The following is a 17407-nucleotide window of genomic DNA, read 5'->3' as shown; positions in this document are numbered from 1 at the left end:
TCAGCTAACTTAATCTGCAGATAAGATTAAGATTATCCCCTATCCAAATACTGATTTGGATTGGGATAACTCCCAAAAAATTGGGAGGTTTCTTAATCAAGAAGAAAGAAGAGAAAACCCTAACAGAAATATCAGATTTTGAACTAGGATTTGTATGCAAGAGATACCTCATGCGAATTGATTTTTGATCTCTCACAGGCTCCAGAGAGAAGAAACACAGTTCAGCCCTCTTCGTCCTTGGATTTCTCCTCCTCCAGCAGCCGCCATTCCCTGTTGCAAGATTGGATCTTTGCAGCATTAGGAAGTCAAGAAATCAGTTCTTGACAACAGTCTTGCAAGAAAGACCAAAAAGGTTCAGTGTTCAAGGTTTCTAGAGGATTCTTGCGAAGAATCTAGTGTGTAGGATTCACCCTACTGGTTCCGTTCCATCCACAGCTGTGTCATCTTCAGCAGGAGCGGATCTTGGTTTTTTCTTTGGGCGTGAACACTAACTTTGGGAGATATTGTTTCTCTGGATCAGGTATAATCCTTCATGTTTTCTTTTGGTTCATATCTGGTTTAATTATGGTTCAAGTAGAACCCTTGAATATTGTATTTTAAATTTAGGGAATATGATTCCCAGTTGGAAGAATGTAGAAAATTTTTTTGAAATTCGCCAACCCATTCCGCACCCTTCATGGCGTCCATTAGATGGATCCTACCATTCTTTCAACCAGCTTCACGAAAAGGACTACATTGTTGTGAAACATCATCAACTTTAGTGATTAACTGTCCCATGTAGAAAGAAAGGCAAGCTTATAGATCAATTATACTCATGTGTATATGGAACTCCATTAGGTTATTCATAGTTTATCAAGTTAGGGTCACAAAATTGCATATAACTCATTGAAAGAAGTTTTGATATTTCTTGAGTAAAATGCTTTCTTCCAATTCCAATCCCCTTGGACTCCTGGCTTGACCCATCCCATGATTATCCTTAGATACTTGAGTAGGGATGCAAATGGTATCCATTTAATTTTAGTTCATTTAATTAATAATATACAATGTTTTGATTATTTCCGGTTTAATATATTAACACTATACAATATTTAATTTCACTCATTTGAATTGGATATAAATCCAATGGAAAAGATTTCAAATAAAAAGTAAATTATAAGCATTTTTTGTCATAAGAAAATGTGAATACAGATAGTTTTGAAAAAAAAAAAACATAAAATAAGGTTAAAATGCATAAAAGTGCAAATGAAAAGAAGGCAAATTCTAGCTTAATTTTGTTTTTGGGTTTAAATTTATTTTGTTTCAAGTCTTGCTTTACTTCATTTGTGCTGCAAGTAAATAAAATAAGGTAAATTTTGAAATAAAAATGAATCATAATTTGCACCAAAATCATTTTGGACTATCACGGTTTTGCATTAGTACAAATAAATTTGCTACCAAACACAACTTTAAGAAATCATTTGATGATGATCAATCAAGATGGAAGAAACACTTCTGACTATTATTTTTCAGTTAAAAATTCTCTTTTCCAAAATACGCCAGCACTACCGGTGTAAGGGAAGAAGATATTCAAGACATACATGGTGAGGGAAAATCTTTAGATTGATTTCTTCAATCAAGCGGCGAACCAAATCATGGTTGTGAAAGCATCCCTTTAAAACAACCAGCAGATTCGTTTATTGACTGAAACAAGTGAGAAATGAAATTTAAAAGGCACTTGGGCTGTTAAAGATAATTTTGCAATATAAATAGTTAGAAAGGTTGATTGATCGCTCAGGATTAGTTTGGTCATGCAACTTTGTTGATGGTTGCTAATATATACTGATCTTATGGAAGGGTTATTTTAGACAATAAAAGTCTCTAACATGTGGTTTATGGAAGTTTAAAAAGAAGTGATGTTTAAAAAGAAGTGATGTTTAAGAAAATTTTAGATAATAATCCAAATGCAAACAACTGAAAACATTCCCAATCAGTGGATGATAGATGTAGCCATGTAGGCAGTGTTTGGAGTCGGTGTTGTTTTTCCAACGCTATGGTGCTGCATATAGGTAGGTTGTTTGTTGTTACTTTCTTTTTTAGACCATTACTGCCGCATTGACATTTTTTAATGTCATATCAGCATAATATCACCAGCAACATTAAAAATGAGAAAATGTCAAAAAAAAAAAAAAGATGTTTTTTCTAAAATGGATTTGGCGGGACCGTCCTCAGCCCCCTAAAATATCTCTCCATAAAAAACCATAGTCACAATACAAGGCTGCAGAAGATTGTGAGAAGAGGATCAAATCTGGTCTTGTTTTCTCATGACACACTTTTTCCGATTTTCAACACATGCCCTGAACAAACGTTTTCAGAAAAACAAAACAGATTTGAAACTTAGCACCGTTTTTCTAGAAAACGGAATCGGTTTCAAACACCTAGGTTGGTGATGGTCCAGTGGAAGCATATCAATGCTCATTGTATCATCACTCCCGACCTTCAACAAGAGCTCCGGTTCAGTCCTCACAAAGACGTGATTACATCATTCTTATGGTTAAATATCTCCCATGAATAAAAACATATAAGATTAGAGATATTTTTAATACACCATTGTAATTTGCAAATGGATATAACTTATAAATAAAGTGTGGAGACAGTCTTGTGAGTACTGAGTCAAGCATTTTACTTTCAATGGACCGTGCATCGTTCATGAGCCAACAGGCCTAACACGAGAAGACATGCATTCTCAGTGGAAAGCCCATCCAATCTCTAGACTAGCGCCCCATATGCACATTTCAACATGTATTGGAAATATCTCCATACTTAAGTCATTGAGAGATGTTAATATGCGATTTGAGATATAGTGTAAAACAACTATGCCACTTCGAGTTTGACTTCTATCAAGGCAAGTTGGGGCTCACACCATTCAAACAATCCCTTACAACCTTGCATTGAGGAATTCTACTTGGGTCAGGCAAAGCCTGTTCAAATAGTATTTATAACTTTGCATTGAGAATATCTCCCTTCTTATGTGCTTTATTTCATGAAATAAAGATAGCACGTGGTTGCACTGACGGAAGCCGATATTTGCATTGTGTATCTCCGATGAAATAAATCACACATAATAACAGAGATATTCCCGGCTGTGACTGTTGGAACGGGCTTTTGCCCTGACCGAAGCCGAACTCTGGAGATGGTGATTAATCACGTCACTATCATAAATCCCAAAGATGGGCCCGACCAATTGAATTCTGCATTCTGCACGATATAATAAAACTCGAAAGGATCATAAAATCATGATCAAAAGAATTTTACTAACGTGCGCCGCGGGAGTACAGGCCAAATGAGTTGCTGATCTAAACGAAAGAGAGTCGGAAGGACTGGAGTAATTTGTTCGATGGGGATGGGGATAACCTTATCCTCCAAACGAGGTTGCAGGAGCGGCCACGTCGGAGTAGGGAAGATGACATGGGAGCTGGGATCTCAAATTTCAACCTCTCGTCAGATCCCTCCCACGATCTCCATCTATCTAAGCTTCTCTCCCCTCCTCTCAAAACACTCGGAAGAACAACATTACTGCATCTTCAGCAAACACCCTGAGAATTCAATTCGCAACCTCCTTTTCTTCGTTGTCTTATCTTCTGAGTAAGAGCAGGAGAGATGTCATCCACCTCCGCTGTTTCAATGGCGACGCCATTAACTTCTGCAAGCCACAAGAGGCTACCTCCGAGCTTTGATGCCTTCTTCAAGCCCTTGCCCTTAAGGTCTTCCAAGGCAATAGAAGCGACCTCGTCAAGAGCCAACGCAAAGCTCCAAGTTCGAGCATCACTCAAGGAGAAGGCCGTCACCGGATTGACAGCAGCTGCCCTGACCGCTTCCATGGTTATCCCTGAGGTGGCTGAGGCGGCCGGCCCGGGAATTTCCCCCTCTCTCAAGAATTTCTTGCTTAGCATTGTTGCCGGTGGAGTCGTGCTAGGTGTAATCGTTGGTGCTGTCATCGGCGTCGCCAACTTCGACCCTGTCAAACGGAGCTAAATATACATTAGGAAGACAGAGCGAAAATCTAAATTGCTGTTTCTTTTTTCTTCTTGTTCTATGATGTATCGTAATCTCTGTATCTTTATGTTTTATTCATGTTGGTACAATTTGTAATTTCTCAGATCTATTTTCGTCGTTTTTATGAATTTTTGGTCGTTTGAAGGTATGATTTCGACAAAACAGAGGGTGGGTGTAGGGGGGAGGGGAGAGAGAGAGAGAGAGCGCTTTAATTTATCCATCCTTTGCTCAAGGAAGAAGATCAATAGAGAATTAATGATTGCTTATAAGAGGGAAAGCTTCAATGTTCACGCCTTCGTAGTCATTCCAGAACCCAAAAGTATTTTTGCGTGGGGAAGGAAAAATAGGAATTCATTTCCACTACTTGCACGCAATCCTAATAACAGAGCTGCAAATATAAGTTGCCAACAAATCTTTGTTCTGTAAACGATTCCCATGGCCAAACGGAGTAAAAGCTATCAGTTCTCTCCGAAACCGATTGCTCTCACAGTTCAGCCGTTGTCAGAAATAGGATATTTTCTATGCCATCAACTTATATTACTATTCCATTATGAATAGACTTGGTTGGCTCCTAACCATTGGAGTTTTCCAGTACAGGGAGTCTATTTGCAGTAAAACTAAGGGGAACACGAACCATCCCGATATGGGAAGTCTATTTGCAGTAAACCTTCACATTCCAATCTACTTCTTGTGCAAGGTCTTCCAGACATTTTCTATTCGAATGTTAGGACTTGAGCAAAAACTGGATACAATTTCAAACCCCCAAGAGGGGAAAGAATTTATTTGGGATTAGCAGAAGCAAACTCAATACAATAGCTTCCACAACTATATACCCTGCAAATTCCAAATTCAATACAATAGCTTCTCGCAGTTACAGATCGTGTAACTTCTCTGCCATAAACCAAAAGGGAGGAATGAAGCCATTGAATATCAAATTGATCAACTCATCCCTTTTGAAGTGTTCAAAACCAGTTTGAAACTTGGTTTTCGCCTGTAATCAAGAGACAATCAAAATTGTTTTCATATAAATATAGCATTGTCAATCTTTAGCATGCGATCCTTGAAATCAAATCAAGTAGGTATCTACTCTCTGCAGAGTAGTTCAATTTCTCTGCCTTAACGACAGTGATCTTAACCCTTTGCTCTTCACCATACATTTCTTCTTTGATTTTGAGCCTGAAATGATACTCACTGAATAGGCTGCGGCGGATAACCTCCCCAAACCTAACATCGTCTTGCTCTTCATATTTCAATAAGTACAGCTCCTTTGCTGAACAGCCCAAGATCTCCTCTCCTGATTCCTGGAATGCTGTCACCCAGGTCAACCCTGTATGGTCTTGCACTTGAGCTTGAAGAAGATACCTGTAATCACACTCCTCAAACTCTTGAGTGCATCTATCACACTGCCATCTTGCATTTCCTGATCTTGTTACTTTTTTACTACACTGTCTGTCCCCAATCATCAACGGGCAAGCTGTGTAACAGAAATTATCTGTCTTAATGAATGATACAGTTGCTTTCACCGTGACCCAATCTGGCTTATCAGCTCGTCCAAGACCTTCATCTTTTATCTGAGATACTGTTTTACGGACCTCATTCCTTGGACACCCTGGCATAATATCTCTAGAGATGGACTGAGAAGCAGTATTCTTGCCCCCTCTGTCAAACCACTCTCTCAGACCATAGGCTTCAGGGCAATCTGGATTTATGAAGAGCTGGGTGACAGATATTGTTCCTATTGATTTACCACTGAAGTTATTCACCTTTGCAGCCTTAACGGCTAAAACTGGGAAAACCCCAGATTCAACCATCTGTTGCAGCTCTCGACCTTGTTTATTGCACAACTCCCCCCAGAGGGTTAGCTCAACACTGCGGTTGGATCCATCCTTAAGATTCAGAATTCTTCTCTGGGTTTCCATACCATTCTTTCTCAGGATAGGGACTGAAGGATTGACAGATTCTACAATACCAATTACATCTATTATAGAATTGTTTTCTGAACTCTCAATCTCATTGATGGGTTTGAAAAAGAACTGTTGCTTTGGTATTGAGCCATCTTCATCTGGGCAAAGTTCGACTGTTGAGCTTGACTCTAGAAATATCTCCCATTCATTCTTAAGATGGTTGAAGTTCTTTTGAGCAGGTTTTAAGTTTCCCTTGGATATCAAATAGACCTTACCAACTTCAATAGCATCATAGAAGCGATCAACAACAGCATTGAAGCACGTAACCCTTATTTCTCCTCCATCCGAGTCAAGGAGGTCAAAGGAGAAGACTTTCCCATCTCCCTTGGCATTATTGTAGCGGCGGAGATCTCCCTTAGCGGTAACTCTGGCCTTGATTGCCCATCGTCCCTGATAAGGATTCAGAGCAGAAATTGGAATGATTCGTGCAGGTGCATCATTCTTTGCAATAGGGCCATGATTTTTATAATTTGGAGGAGGTCGGTATGGAGGTTGGACAGTTGGACGAAAGCTCGGCATCTTATTGCCAGGTTTTGGAGCTGAGTTACTACAGGAAGTTGTTGCCAGATGCCTGTTATCAGGAATTGCTGGTTGCTCAGGCTTGTTAGCGGACGAAGAATTCTGAGATGTCGAGTCAGATTGCATCAACAGTTTCGGGTTCCCAATTATCTCAGAATCTGGGATTATAGTCTCCATGTTCAGTACCACGATAATCCTGTATGAAATCCTTCCTGATTAAAACTGGAAGACAGAAAAACGAATCATAGAAAACGAGATGACCAAAAACAGTTTTCCTAATATCAAAGCTAAAATATGAGACATGTTTCAGTGCCTTTCTGATCCATCCCTAGTCAATTCAAACAATCTCAAAACGACTCGAGAGGAAAAATCACGGTTTTCCGTCACGGTTTCAAAAAAATTAACGGAGCTAAATATAATTAAGCAATGAAATCGAATGCATACTTGCAATTCTGAACAGTGCTGCAGATGTAATCGATCAGTTGAACAATGGATCCTTTCTGTACTCTCCCGCTCTTCACCCGATCGTTCAGCTGAGTCGCCAGCATTGCGTGCTGAGTGGAAACGGAATCAGAGAGTAGAAGACGATACCGATCCTGCGAATTGCCTATGAGCTTGATTTCCAAGACTTGTACAAGAGGCTTTGAGTTCGCATCGCCACTATTGATGGCTGCAATTGCGTTGGGCGTGAGATACACAGGCATTTCCTCAGATTTTCGAAAACTTTGGAATCCAAAGATTTGTAGTGGAATCGAATTCAGACAACCTTAAAACCTGGAAAATGAATCTCCAGAATTTGAATTACTAAAATACGCAGGCATTTTCTCAGATTTTCGAAAACTTTGGAATCCAGATCTGCAGTGGAATCGAATCCAGACAACCTTAAAAACCTAGAAAATGAATCTTAAGAAGTTCCAGAATTTGAATTACTAAAATCTAGGGCTCGAAAGTCCACAAATTCAAAATGAACTAAAAAACTCGAGGATTACGGTCTTAAGATGAACAAAATTTCCTGCCAAAAAATAGCAGAAAACGTAATATAAAGAAATTTGATAAAAAGAAAAACCTAGGTTTCTGAGTGAAAGATCGAGAAAAACTATCAAAACGCAACGAAAAGAGCCGACAGAAGAGTTGCGGGGACACTTCCCTTTCTGAAACAAAGGTAGAGAGATGAGGAATTGAATAGCGCTAAGTTATTGTTGAAAAAACAGGAAGAATTTTAAATGAATGCTGAAGAATTCTCGGCCGAATGGATCTGTAGCTAGGGTTTTAAGAGTTTTTATTTATGGCGGGGAAAGGAGGAGAAAAACCGACTCGAAGGCTAAACCTGAAAGGAGTTGGTCAGAGCCTCTATAAAAACCCCTTGTTTACAGAACCTGGAAGAAAGTCATCCTCACCGAAGGCCGAAGCCGTGGGGAAAAAAGTAGGTCCAAGTGTCCCACAACTCTTGTGCGTAGACTGAAACATTCAAGAATACAAACCGTTGGATTGAAATCTTTTACTCAGGGTCACGGATTACGGATATAGTCATAAATGCCATGAAGCTAACTAACCGTAATAACTACCAGGGCCATGGGTTGGATTGGACGATGGATGATTCGCTTAGTAGGTGTTTGGCGAGTTCACATCTGTACTCCACTGGGGGGCGCCCCACAATGCCCCAACAGCACATCTCCACCTTGTATTAGGAATATCTCCCGATAACGAGTACTAGAGATGATGAGACATCACTTGAGATGTTCCCAATACAAGGTGGGGATGTGCTGTGAGTCATTATGGGGTGTAGATGCGAACTCGTGTTTGGCATAAGTGTTGGGAACATCCCACATGCTTTTTTTTTGTTTGGAATCGGTGCTGTTATATAGACTGTTTTTTGAGAAAATAGTTCTGGTTTTGTTTGATACAGTATTGGTGGTAAACTTTTTAATATGGTCTATATTATCCAATGTCTAAGATGATGCCATACATTGTCTTTCAAAAAACATTGAATTTAGTATTCCTCTACACCACACTTTCCTGATTTCCAAGGTGTGGTTTAGAGCAATGTTTTTTTAGAAAAGCGGCACCAAACAAGAGAGTGTTGTTTGAAGTGCTGCTTTCTCTAATGTGATGTCTATGCAATGCCGTTTTCTCAAAAAATGACATCGATGCCAAACACCCACTTAATGGTTTGATACCATTGCTTCGGTGTAAGTTGATTTTTCAAAAATTAGCTATGAATTTGTTTGATATTCAGTATTAGTATTATTTTTTTATGGAAATTATTTCTCATATATCCATATCAAATGACACATCATTCATTCAAAAGAAAAACCAAAATAGGCCTAAATAGAGGAATCATCGAAGGTGGTGATTCTTCTTTTCATCCCAATTTTAATAATTAATTTTTGACCAATTTGTTAATTTTTTAAAAATAGATGAATCAAATAACAAAATAATAAGCGATTTTTCAATCTCTAATGTGGTGATGATTTCTGAAAAATTGATATTGGTCCCAAACACCACCTAAGTCTAATACGCTTAGGGCTGCAAATTTGATTTATTTATTTTGAATTCAAATTTGATTTATTTATTTTGTTCAAATTTGATTTATTTATTTGAATTCAAAGCCATATTCATCTGACATTTAGGTGGATTTAAGAAATATTGGACTAGAATTGGATATTAAATGATATAAAATAAAAATGACCAAAATATTATATTATATTAGTAAAATGATCTAAAAATGACTTTAGTATTACAATTTATGAACAAAATGAATTGAAAATTAGTTATATGAAACTTGAGCCTATGATAATTTAGTGGAAATACAACATTTAGGCCAATTTTATTGATAGATATAATATAAATATTAAATATATATGAGAATACATATATAAATCGGATTGGGGGAATCCATATTAGATTAATAATTATTGAAAATATGGATCACCCTTAATAGAATTTGAATTTGGAATAGGATACCGTTTGCAGGCGTATAAAAAACCATGTTAAACCATTTGAAATTGTTGGAAATTAAAGCCTCATCATTTGTTATCTAAACCAGTGTTTTAACATGTTGTTGACCCGATCGGTTGGACCATTCAAACCATCACTCAATCAAGATTCTAGATCCAGTTCAGTCAAGACCCATCAGACGATCAAAACTGTTGACTTAGTCAAGAACTATTCTGTCGGAGGCCATAACTTTGCACTCGGATGTCCGATTTGTGTGCTTTTTTTTGGTAACTTTTGATATCTGTGTCCCAATGGACCGTAGGCGCCTTGCCCGCTATTTTCGAGAAAAAAATCCTTTTTTTGCCTCAATTTATAATTTTTAATATTTTTATAAATAAAAATGAAAAAATGGATTAAAATATAAATTAAATATAAAAATACATATAACAAATTAAATCTAAAATATATTTATACATTATTTATTATATATATATATATATATACACACACACTTAATACATATATATGATGACGTGAAGCAGTCTGAACCATTCGACTTGGCCGGTCAAACCGGTGACCCACAACCTGGAGGCAAAAAGAGTTCGGCCTCAAGTCATTTTTAAAACTATAAAGCATTGATATAAAACTTCATTGCTATTATTTTTAACTTTGGGAAATGGGAATTTTAGTCCTACACCAACCACAAGGAGTTAACTAACAGATATATATTATAAAGAACAAAGTAGCCTAACAGCTCCTAAGAGTTTGTACATAAATTTGATTGGTTTCTATAGACTACTTCTCTAACTGTTGTCTAATTTTCTATCTGTCGGCCCCCTCTTTCTTCTATACAGATACGGGTGACTAACATGCCTTCCCATGTCCATAGATGAACCTTGCATCTTCTTCCGTGTAGATATGTGTTTCCTTCAGTAACCTGTAATGTTATATACACATAACCAAACCACCTGAATTAATTATCCCATTACATAAGAATCATTCAACTGACGGATAGTTTAAGTCTGCAAACTTACGATTGATAGACAGTCTTGTTCATGGTGGTTGAGGAGAGGAAGGTGGCTCCATTAATATACAGTAGTTCTCCTTTAATTCTTTCTTCGATTCTACTATCAATCTGTTTTGCTTCAAGGGTAAGTGGTTGATCGGATGCCTGGATATACACATATAATGGGAATAATCAATCTACTCATTAATAAGTGGGCAATTTATTAGCTGAGTTGCTGCTTACCATAATCCATCCCCAAGTATCGACGAAAGATGGCACATGAGCTGTGTAAGGGAGCACATCTGGATACAGGAAACTGAAATCAGAAAGCTAGGCACTGAGCCATCAGTTAATTTATGAATTTAATCAGGATGGGAAGACTTACACTTGAAGACATGTTTCAGTGTGTTATATATGGATGAAAAGACCTCCTTGTGGCTATGAAAGCCTGCTGGTCCGGCCTGTAGTTGCCCATAAGAAAGAGACAGGTTTATTTACATTAAATATACGAGGCACCAAAAGTGTATTAATATCAAACCAAAAATAAGAAAGACTAATATCAACAGAAGAATAAAAAAAAGGGGAAAAAGAGAAAAAAAAAAAAAAACAGAAGTTAGGAAACCTACTTGAGTGACAAAGATCCCATTGGCGTTAAGCTTGGGTTTGATTACATGCTCGTAGAATGATTTAGTATAGAGTTTATAGCAAGGCCCTCCTTCAACTGGGTCTGCTAAGTCTCCCACTATCAGGTCAAATTTCTCATTCCTCGCCTCCAATTCGGCCCTTCAATCCATGTTTGTTTTATCCAATTAGTACGTTATTATTTATTTAGGCTCAGTTTGGAAAGACTATAAATACAAATATGCAGAGTGCAAAACTTTGTATTTTGTATTATTTTATATGTATTTGCACTGTACATATTTGTATTTGTACTCCTTCCAAACTGAGTCTTAAGAAAAAACAACCAAGTGGACAAAGAGTGGAGAATATTGCACAACGCAAGCAACTTGTGGGTATTGCAATCCAGTTGGTTCCAAATAGGATTGTATTGCATGCCTTTATCAGCAATATTTAGATAATGGTTTTACCCTTTAAGCTCAGTTTGGAAGGAGTACAAATTCAAATTTGTAGAGTGTAAAACCTTGTATTTTGTATTATTTTGCATATATTTGCACAGTACATATTTATTTTTGTACTCCTACCAAACTGAGCCTTAGGCTCAGTATGAAAAGAGCACAAATATAAATATATACAATGCAAATACATACAAAATACAAGGTTTTACACTCTACACATTTGTATTTATGCTCCTTCCAAACTGAACCTAAGGTTTTACGCTCTGTACATTTGTATTTGTACTTCTTCCAAACTGAGCCTTTTAACTAATACAGGAAAAACAATGACTGCAATATGACTTCACTTCTTCAACTCTACGCTACCCGATGGCCAAGCCCGGTGCAGTAGTGTAAATTATATGAATTGGGCACCCGACTTGCACCCCTATCGTTGGGCCTAGGTATGTGATCTGTTGAGCTTTTCCCAGTCAGACTTGGGACAAGCCTAACATTACGAGTTTTATCGGATGTCTCCGAAGAGACAACATGATCTCGGCCGATATCGATTTGGACTATAAACGTCAAGGCCAAGACCCAAAGCCACATTGGGCCAGGCCGAAGTCAGTCTAGGCCCAGCCATCACATATTTTCAGGTTTCAGACTGAGAGCAAGGCTAGGGCCCAAAACATCAAATTCAGACACCAACTCGAAAGCCTCTAAACGACCCACATCCACCATGAAACCTCTGAATGTGGAACCGCCTCGTGACATTCAGCAATGCATCAAGTAGCTAGGAATATTCCCTATAAGACCTACCCCAAGTTCTGTCATGTAAATGAATGACGTGGCAAATCCAAACTGTCCACCTAGGGGACCCTATGAATGGGCCACACCACATCTTTTATACTTGAGATCACGCTACTACTACGTACACCTTGTTTTGGTGGTTTTGGCACAAAATATTACTTATTTTCTAATTCAAAATTAATTTGCCACGTGAAAATTACTTATTCCTGGAAACCCGTATAAGGTTAGTCTCCGTTAGTAGTAGTAGTAGTAGCAGTCATTATTCTTATGATTAGATTTATACGACTCACTTGGCATCGTTGATTACAAGGTGAAGCTTCTCGTCGCGAAACGCCTCCTGATTTACCGTCAGATATCTACGGCAGAAATCGACGACCTCCTGCAACCATTCCACATGCCATTGGGCTTTAAGTTTAACGATACGACACAAAATGTAAATGTAATTAGTTTCCTTTTTCTTCTTTTGTGTAAGTCCCGAGAGTGCCCAAGGAATTGTCGTACTGTCGCTTCTTCAAAGTTTTTTGGATCTGCAGAGTGCGGAGGGGAAAAGAAGGAAAAAAGAATGACAGTACAGGATGAAGATATGACTAAATTAAGTTGGAATGATAGCAGTGGGAATAGTAGAATGTCTGTGTCTCTGTGAGACTGTGAGAGACAGAGACAGAGACAGCGAGGGGAAACGGAAGTCCACTTCCACGAACACAGTACAGGGTCAGGGGGGCATGAAACGATGTACAGTAAAAGGTTAGGACAAAGGAGCCAGACCCACCATGAAATGTGTTCCACCAACAAACTGACCAACCAAATTTCTCTGTTAAAAGTTAAAGCAGTCGGATGATAATATCCATCCATACCATCCGGAGTGAATGGACTAAAATCCGGTGGTTGAGATATAATCCATCCGATAATGTTAAATTTTAACTTGATGATGAGCATAAGACACATTAATATGATATGATTTGGTCGTCCAGAGTATATACCTGGTCTATGTCACACATGACAACTTTCTCTATAGTTTTGTGCTTGAGTACTTCTCTTGCAGTGGACCCCTCGCCACCTCCCATTATAAATACTGTTCTTGGGCTGAAATGATTAACCACAGAAAATAAAGCATTGAACCTGTTAAAGAAAATAGTTAAAAATTATTCGTATAAAGAAAAGGGGTCTTTACTTTGGATGGTAGAGAAGAGCAGGGTGAATCAAGCATTCGTGATAAATAAATTCATCTCTTTCAGCACTCTGCATCTTCCCATCAATCACTAATACCTGTGTGTGACCAAAACCCAAAGAAAATCATAATGGGAGAGATGTTACTGAAACAGATATCTAGATTGAAAGAGAGAAGGAAAATATAGCTACCTTTCCGAAGTGTTTTGTGTCCAAAAGAGCTATTTCTTGGTACTCGCTTGTACCTCTATGCAACACTCTGTAAAAATTATTCTCACAATTATTATAAACATATAAAGAGTGCTAATTGATTCAGATGGAGTAAACTTAACCAAATTAATGTGTAAAGCTGTAAAGCTACTATTATCGATAGTTAAGAACTGTGTAACTTTCATGGTATAAAGGAGAGGGAAAGGAAATATACAGTAATTTCAAAGTAAACTCATTTGAAACGAAATAATAGATATCCAGAGAAAAGAATAAAGCCGTGAAACTTCATTAGATTTCACAGAGTTTTCAATCACCCTAGAGATGGGAAAAAAAGAAAGGAAAAACCTCTTAAGTCTTGAATGGCCACCATATGTAAAATTCTGAAAAGAAAAAGAAAAAGAAATACGAATCACAATATTTTTTATACCTGTTCAAAGCATAAGACCACTTGAGATCATCGTCTAAGTCTTCTTCATACCAGCAGAGTTTCTTTTGATTGTCTTCGTAGACCTGGTCGCGATTATCGTAACCATTATTGCTAAAGACATTGGAATGGAGAAACCCAACAGCTTCACCCATGCTGAAAGCAGGGAAGAGAGGAAGGGAAAGACAAAGAAAGTAAGAAAAGAAGCGAAGAGAGGTGGAGGAAGAAACGGAGGAGGTAGAGAGGTATGTGCAGGGGATGAGCGAGAAGTGAATGAGCGTTTTTATAGGAAAACCAAATGGTAAAAAGGCATAAATAAAAGAAGGAAAAAACGGAAATGCACAAAGAAAGAAGAAACATCACGCACGCGTCAGTGGGTTTTGCATGAGCGCGAGAAATATAGTAATGCATAGTTGGGGCAAGCGTGATATGAAGGTGGGGCCCCGAGGTGGATTTTGCCACGTGGAATGAGGGCTACAATCCACGTGGTAGTACGACATTGGGCAATGCAAGGATAAGGTTCTAGAATCTAGACCCCACCGAGTGTGACAATTGATATGGAGGCCAAACTGGCAGTGGGGTCCACCAAATTTTGGAGAGTTTAGAGTCTGACAGTGCCAGATTGGATATGGTGAGGGAGACAGTTGCGAGGGGCCCACCACCGTCTGGGGGGCAACATGTTGGTGTTGGCTCGAGCGTGGGGAGACTCCACTAAGTACTTTTGTGGAGACTCCACTCCAGACAACACTATATAGCTCGCTCCATCATGTCATCGTGTCCTTGCGTGCTTATGATGCTCTACAATTACATAAATACCCTTCTACTTGTTCACAATGACCTGTACAAACTTTTCACTGCTACAGGACTCACAACCTTCAGTCAGTGTAAATATAACCGAGTAGTGACTAGTGAGTAGGCATTTCGGTTTTCAACCATTGAATCTGAATCCTCTAATTAACTGGGCCAACCCAATCAGCCTTACATGGGCCCCCACTCAAAGGGTGCACCATGAACGACCCAGTATATATAAAATAAAATATTGGAACTTGCATCGAAACTCGGAAGTTAAAATCTCAACCTCCATGAATGATGATGGAATGGAAAAGTCTGTATAAGGCCCATTGCCGATCCATTGTATCTAACAATCAAATAAGCAGCTAAATAGGTATTAAATCACAAATGAAGGTTAATTAGGGGAAATTGTACAAACTTCAGCATTTTGAAAGTAATAGAAGCCGACATAATAGTGCTTGTTATTATTGTAGACAGCAAAGCATTTGCCTGTAATTATGTGGGCTTCTGAAATGCAATTTTAATGTTTCAAATTCGAAAATAGCACAATCATTTCATGAAAAAAGGAATGAATATAGAGAAAGAAATTTGGCAGGCAGGAATAGGACAGTTGTTAAACAAATTGTTTTCTTTCTCTGCCGACTCTGAGAGAAGGAGGGAATCAAAGAGGAAAGCAAAAGGAGAGAAAAATCTATTGTGATGGGTATAATATAGACATTTGGCAAACAACACTAGAACATGAATAAACAAGTTTGCTGAGCATCATTGATATAAGATGTTCCACCCATAATATGGAAATGGATATCACTCTGGTTTCATTTATCTACATTGCAGAAGACAAGCAGTATTTGTATTTCTCTAGGTTATTTTTTTTTTTTATTGGTAAAAAATAAAAAAGTCCACTTACAGATGTCACTAAATGATAAAATATTCTACTAATATATATATATATATATAACTTGCGTAGTTAAACTGTGCAATTGTGATGGCATGCATGAAAATGGTGGTGTAAAGTGGTCTTTGAGGGCCAAAATTTTAGGGTCCATTTAGTTTGCAGTCAGAATAGGAAGTAGAATTGGAATGATTTATTTCAATAGTCTGTTTGGTTCAAACAGGGATGAGAATAAAAATTGGAATCAGTTGAAATAGAATTTCAGAGAAAGGGAATGGTCCATTTTGATTCAGATTCCAGACCCCTATTCATGTGAACCAAACGGGCCCTTAAGCCATGGAATGTAATTGCTACTGCTAATGCACAAATTCTGAAAAATACTCCCCCACATTGCAACACCCCCACTGATCACACCGGTTCAGCATGAAGACAGACCAATAGCTGGTCCCCTCACCCAACTAGGATGTGAAAAATTAATGTGGATGGGTCAGCATTTCTAGAGAAGGTAGTTGAAGGAGTCGTCATTAGAAATAGCAAAGGAGAATTTGTCTTGGATAGAGCTATTAGGTTGCCAGTGGTTTATGCTGAAAAAGCTGAAGTTTTTGCCCTTTTCTATGCTCTTAAGTTTGCCTGTGAGTTGCCTTACGCACATCATTGTTGTGAGAGATTTTTTACTCGTACTAAACTTCTGTTGGCACCATGGGATATATCTCTTCACTAGTGGAAGATAGTAGAAGTTTGGTCTCTTCTTTTGCTGTGTGTAATTTCACTCATACTAGAAAATCATCAAACTATGTTACTCATAGTAATGCAAAGTTCACTTGTTCAATTCAAAGCACCTACATCCGATCTTTAGAGCCATCTTTTATGCATGATTTGATTGTAAATGATGTTATTAATAAATCTTTAGAGCCATCTTTCTTTCTTGTACAGAAAGAAAGCAATTTTGTTCATTTCCAGTGCAAAAAGAGGGCAATTTTTGTAAGAAAAAAAAGTGTGCATTTGGCCGCACTAAGAATATTTCTTTATAGATATAAGAAAATGGAGGAAAAGGGTTTTTTTAGAAAAAAAAATGATTAATGGGGTGTTCTGGTCAAGGTTCATTTTAAGGGCGGCTTACAATTATTTTCTGGTTTAACTGCTAAATAGATATTCCACCTTTCTTAATGCCTACCGAGTCAAAAACTTTATTAATCAAAAGAGAGAGAGAGATAACTTTTTTATGGACGTCAAAGATTTTTCTTTTCTCAACCTTTTTTTCCTTTCATTTTCATCAACAGTCTTAAAACCCAAAAAAAAATTCCAAGTTCAGAACTTTGAGCAGATAATGATGTTTATGCCCTCTTTGTATCTGTTTATAAAACCCATAAAGGGGAAAAGGTTCCAAATTATACGCAAAGGCTATCATAAAATAAAAGGTAGCCAACATCCAATAAATTTTCAACAATGAAATAGAAGAGTAAACACGTTTAACAAAGGAAGAAATGCTATAAATCATATATTAAGCAATTTCTATATAGAGAGTTGATTAGAGAGTGCTGATATTTGGTTACTGAAGTGAAGGATCTGTTTGGCATTGCATTCATGGCGGTCTTTAGTTAT

The 17407-nt window shown here is 37.8% G+C and overlaps 3 protein-coding genes across 4 annotated transcripts; 1 reads left to right on the top strand and 2 right to left on the bottom strand.

Annotated features, from left to right (window-relative positions):
• Positions 1 to 3502: 3502 nt before the first annotated feature.
• Positions 3503 to 4180, top strand: LOC148842221 (uncharacterized). The gene has a single exon (XM_088958149.1). It carries the CDS (start codon positions 3637 to 3639, stop codon positions 4009 to 4011), a length of 375 nt encoding a protein of 124 aa, XP_088814275.1. The 5' UTR covers positions 3503 to 3636; the 3' UTR covers positions 4012 to 4180.
• RPA1A (replication protein A 1A) lies at positions 3538 to 7920 on the bottom strand. Of its 2 annotated transcripts, none has more exons than XM_088958146.1 (2): positions 6960 to 7920; positions 3538 to 6711 (listed from the first exon to the last, which is right to left on the bottom strand). In XM_088958146.1, the coding sequence occupies exons 1-2, from the start codon at positions 7217 to 7219 to the stop codon at positions 5079 to 5081; spliced, it is 1893 nt and encodes a 630-aa protein (XP_088814272.1). In that variant the 5' UTR covers positions 7220 to 7920; the 3' UTR covers positions 3538 to 5078. The 2 variants fall into 2 exon arrangements, with proteins under 2 accessions (XP_088814272.1, XP_088814273.1); XM_088958147.1 differs by having other exon boundaries at positions 3538 to 6737; positions 6960 to 7878.
• A 2167-nt stretch (positions 7921 to 10087) lies between these two features.
• On the bottom strand, positions 10088 to 14493 carry ACL5 (S-adenosyl-L-methionine-dependent methyltransferases superfamily protein). Its single transcript, XM_088959334.1, has 10 exons — positions 14125 to 14493; positions 13680 to 13746; positions 13492 to 13586; positions 13301 to 13403; positions 12611 to 12699; positions 11085 to 11241; positions 10844 to 10919; positions 10702 to 10760; positions 10487 to 10623; positions 10088 to 10389 (listed from the first exon to the last, which is right to left on the bottom strand). Exons 1-10 carry the CDS (start codon positions 14274 to 14276, stop codon positions 10317 to 10319), a joined length of 1008 nt encoding a protein of 335 aa, XP_088815460.1. The 5' UTR covers positions 14277 to 14493; the 3' UTR covers positions 10088 to 10316.
• Between the last annotated feature and the right edge of the window lie 2914 nt (positions 14494 to 17407).

Source organism: Nelumbo lutea, chromosome 8, assembly GCF_056320005.1.
Source record: "Nelumbo lutea isolate HS-2025 chromosome 8, American lotus-T2T, whole genome shotgun sequence".
Taxonomy (NCBI): Eukaryota; Viridiplantae; Streptophyta; class Magnoliopsida; order Proteales; family Nelumbonaceae; genus Nelumbo; species Nelumbo lutea.
The sequence above is the reverse complement of the archived record's forward strand: the minus strand, read 5'-3'. Positions and strand labels throughout refer to the sequence as shown.

What these genes read in the sequence shown, in the direction of transcription:
- RPA1A (XM_088958146.1), bottom strand. Translation starts at nt 7,219, where the DNA reads ATGCCTGTGTATCTCACGCCCAACGCAATTGCAGCCATCAATAGTGGC. An exon ending in AGCACTGTTCAGAATTGCAA is followed by an intron (nt 6,712 to 6,959) that starts GTATGCATTCGA and finishes GATTTCATACAG; the next exon opens with GATTATCGTGGTACTGAACA.
- LOC148842221 (XM_088958149.1), top strand. Translation starts at nt 3,637, where the DNA reads ATGTCATCCACCTCCGCTGTTTCAATGGCGACGCCATTAACTTCTGCA.
- ACL5 (XM_088959334.1), bottom strand. Translation starts at nt 14,276, where the DNA reads ATGGGTGAAGCTGTTGGGTTTCTCCATTCCAATGTCTTTAGCAATAAT. An exon ending in TCATGTGTGACATAGACCAG is followed by an intron (nt 12,700 to 13,300) that starts GTATATACTCTG and finishes GAATGGTTGCAG; the next exon opens with GAGGTCGTCGATTTCTGCCG. An exon ending in AACAAGACTGTCTATCAATC is followed by an intron (nt 10,390 to 10,486) that starts GTAAGTTTGCAG and finishes ATAACATTACAG; the next exon opens with GTTACTGAAGGAAACACATA.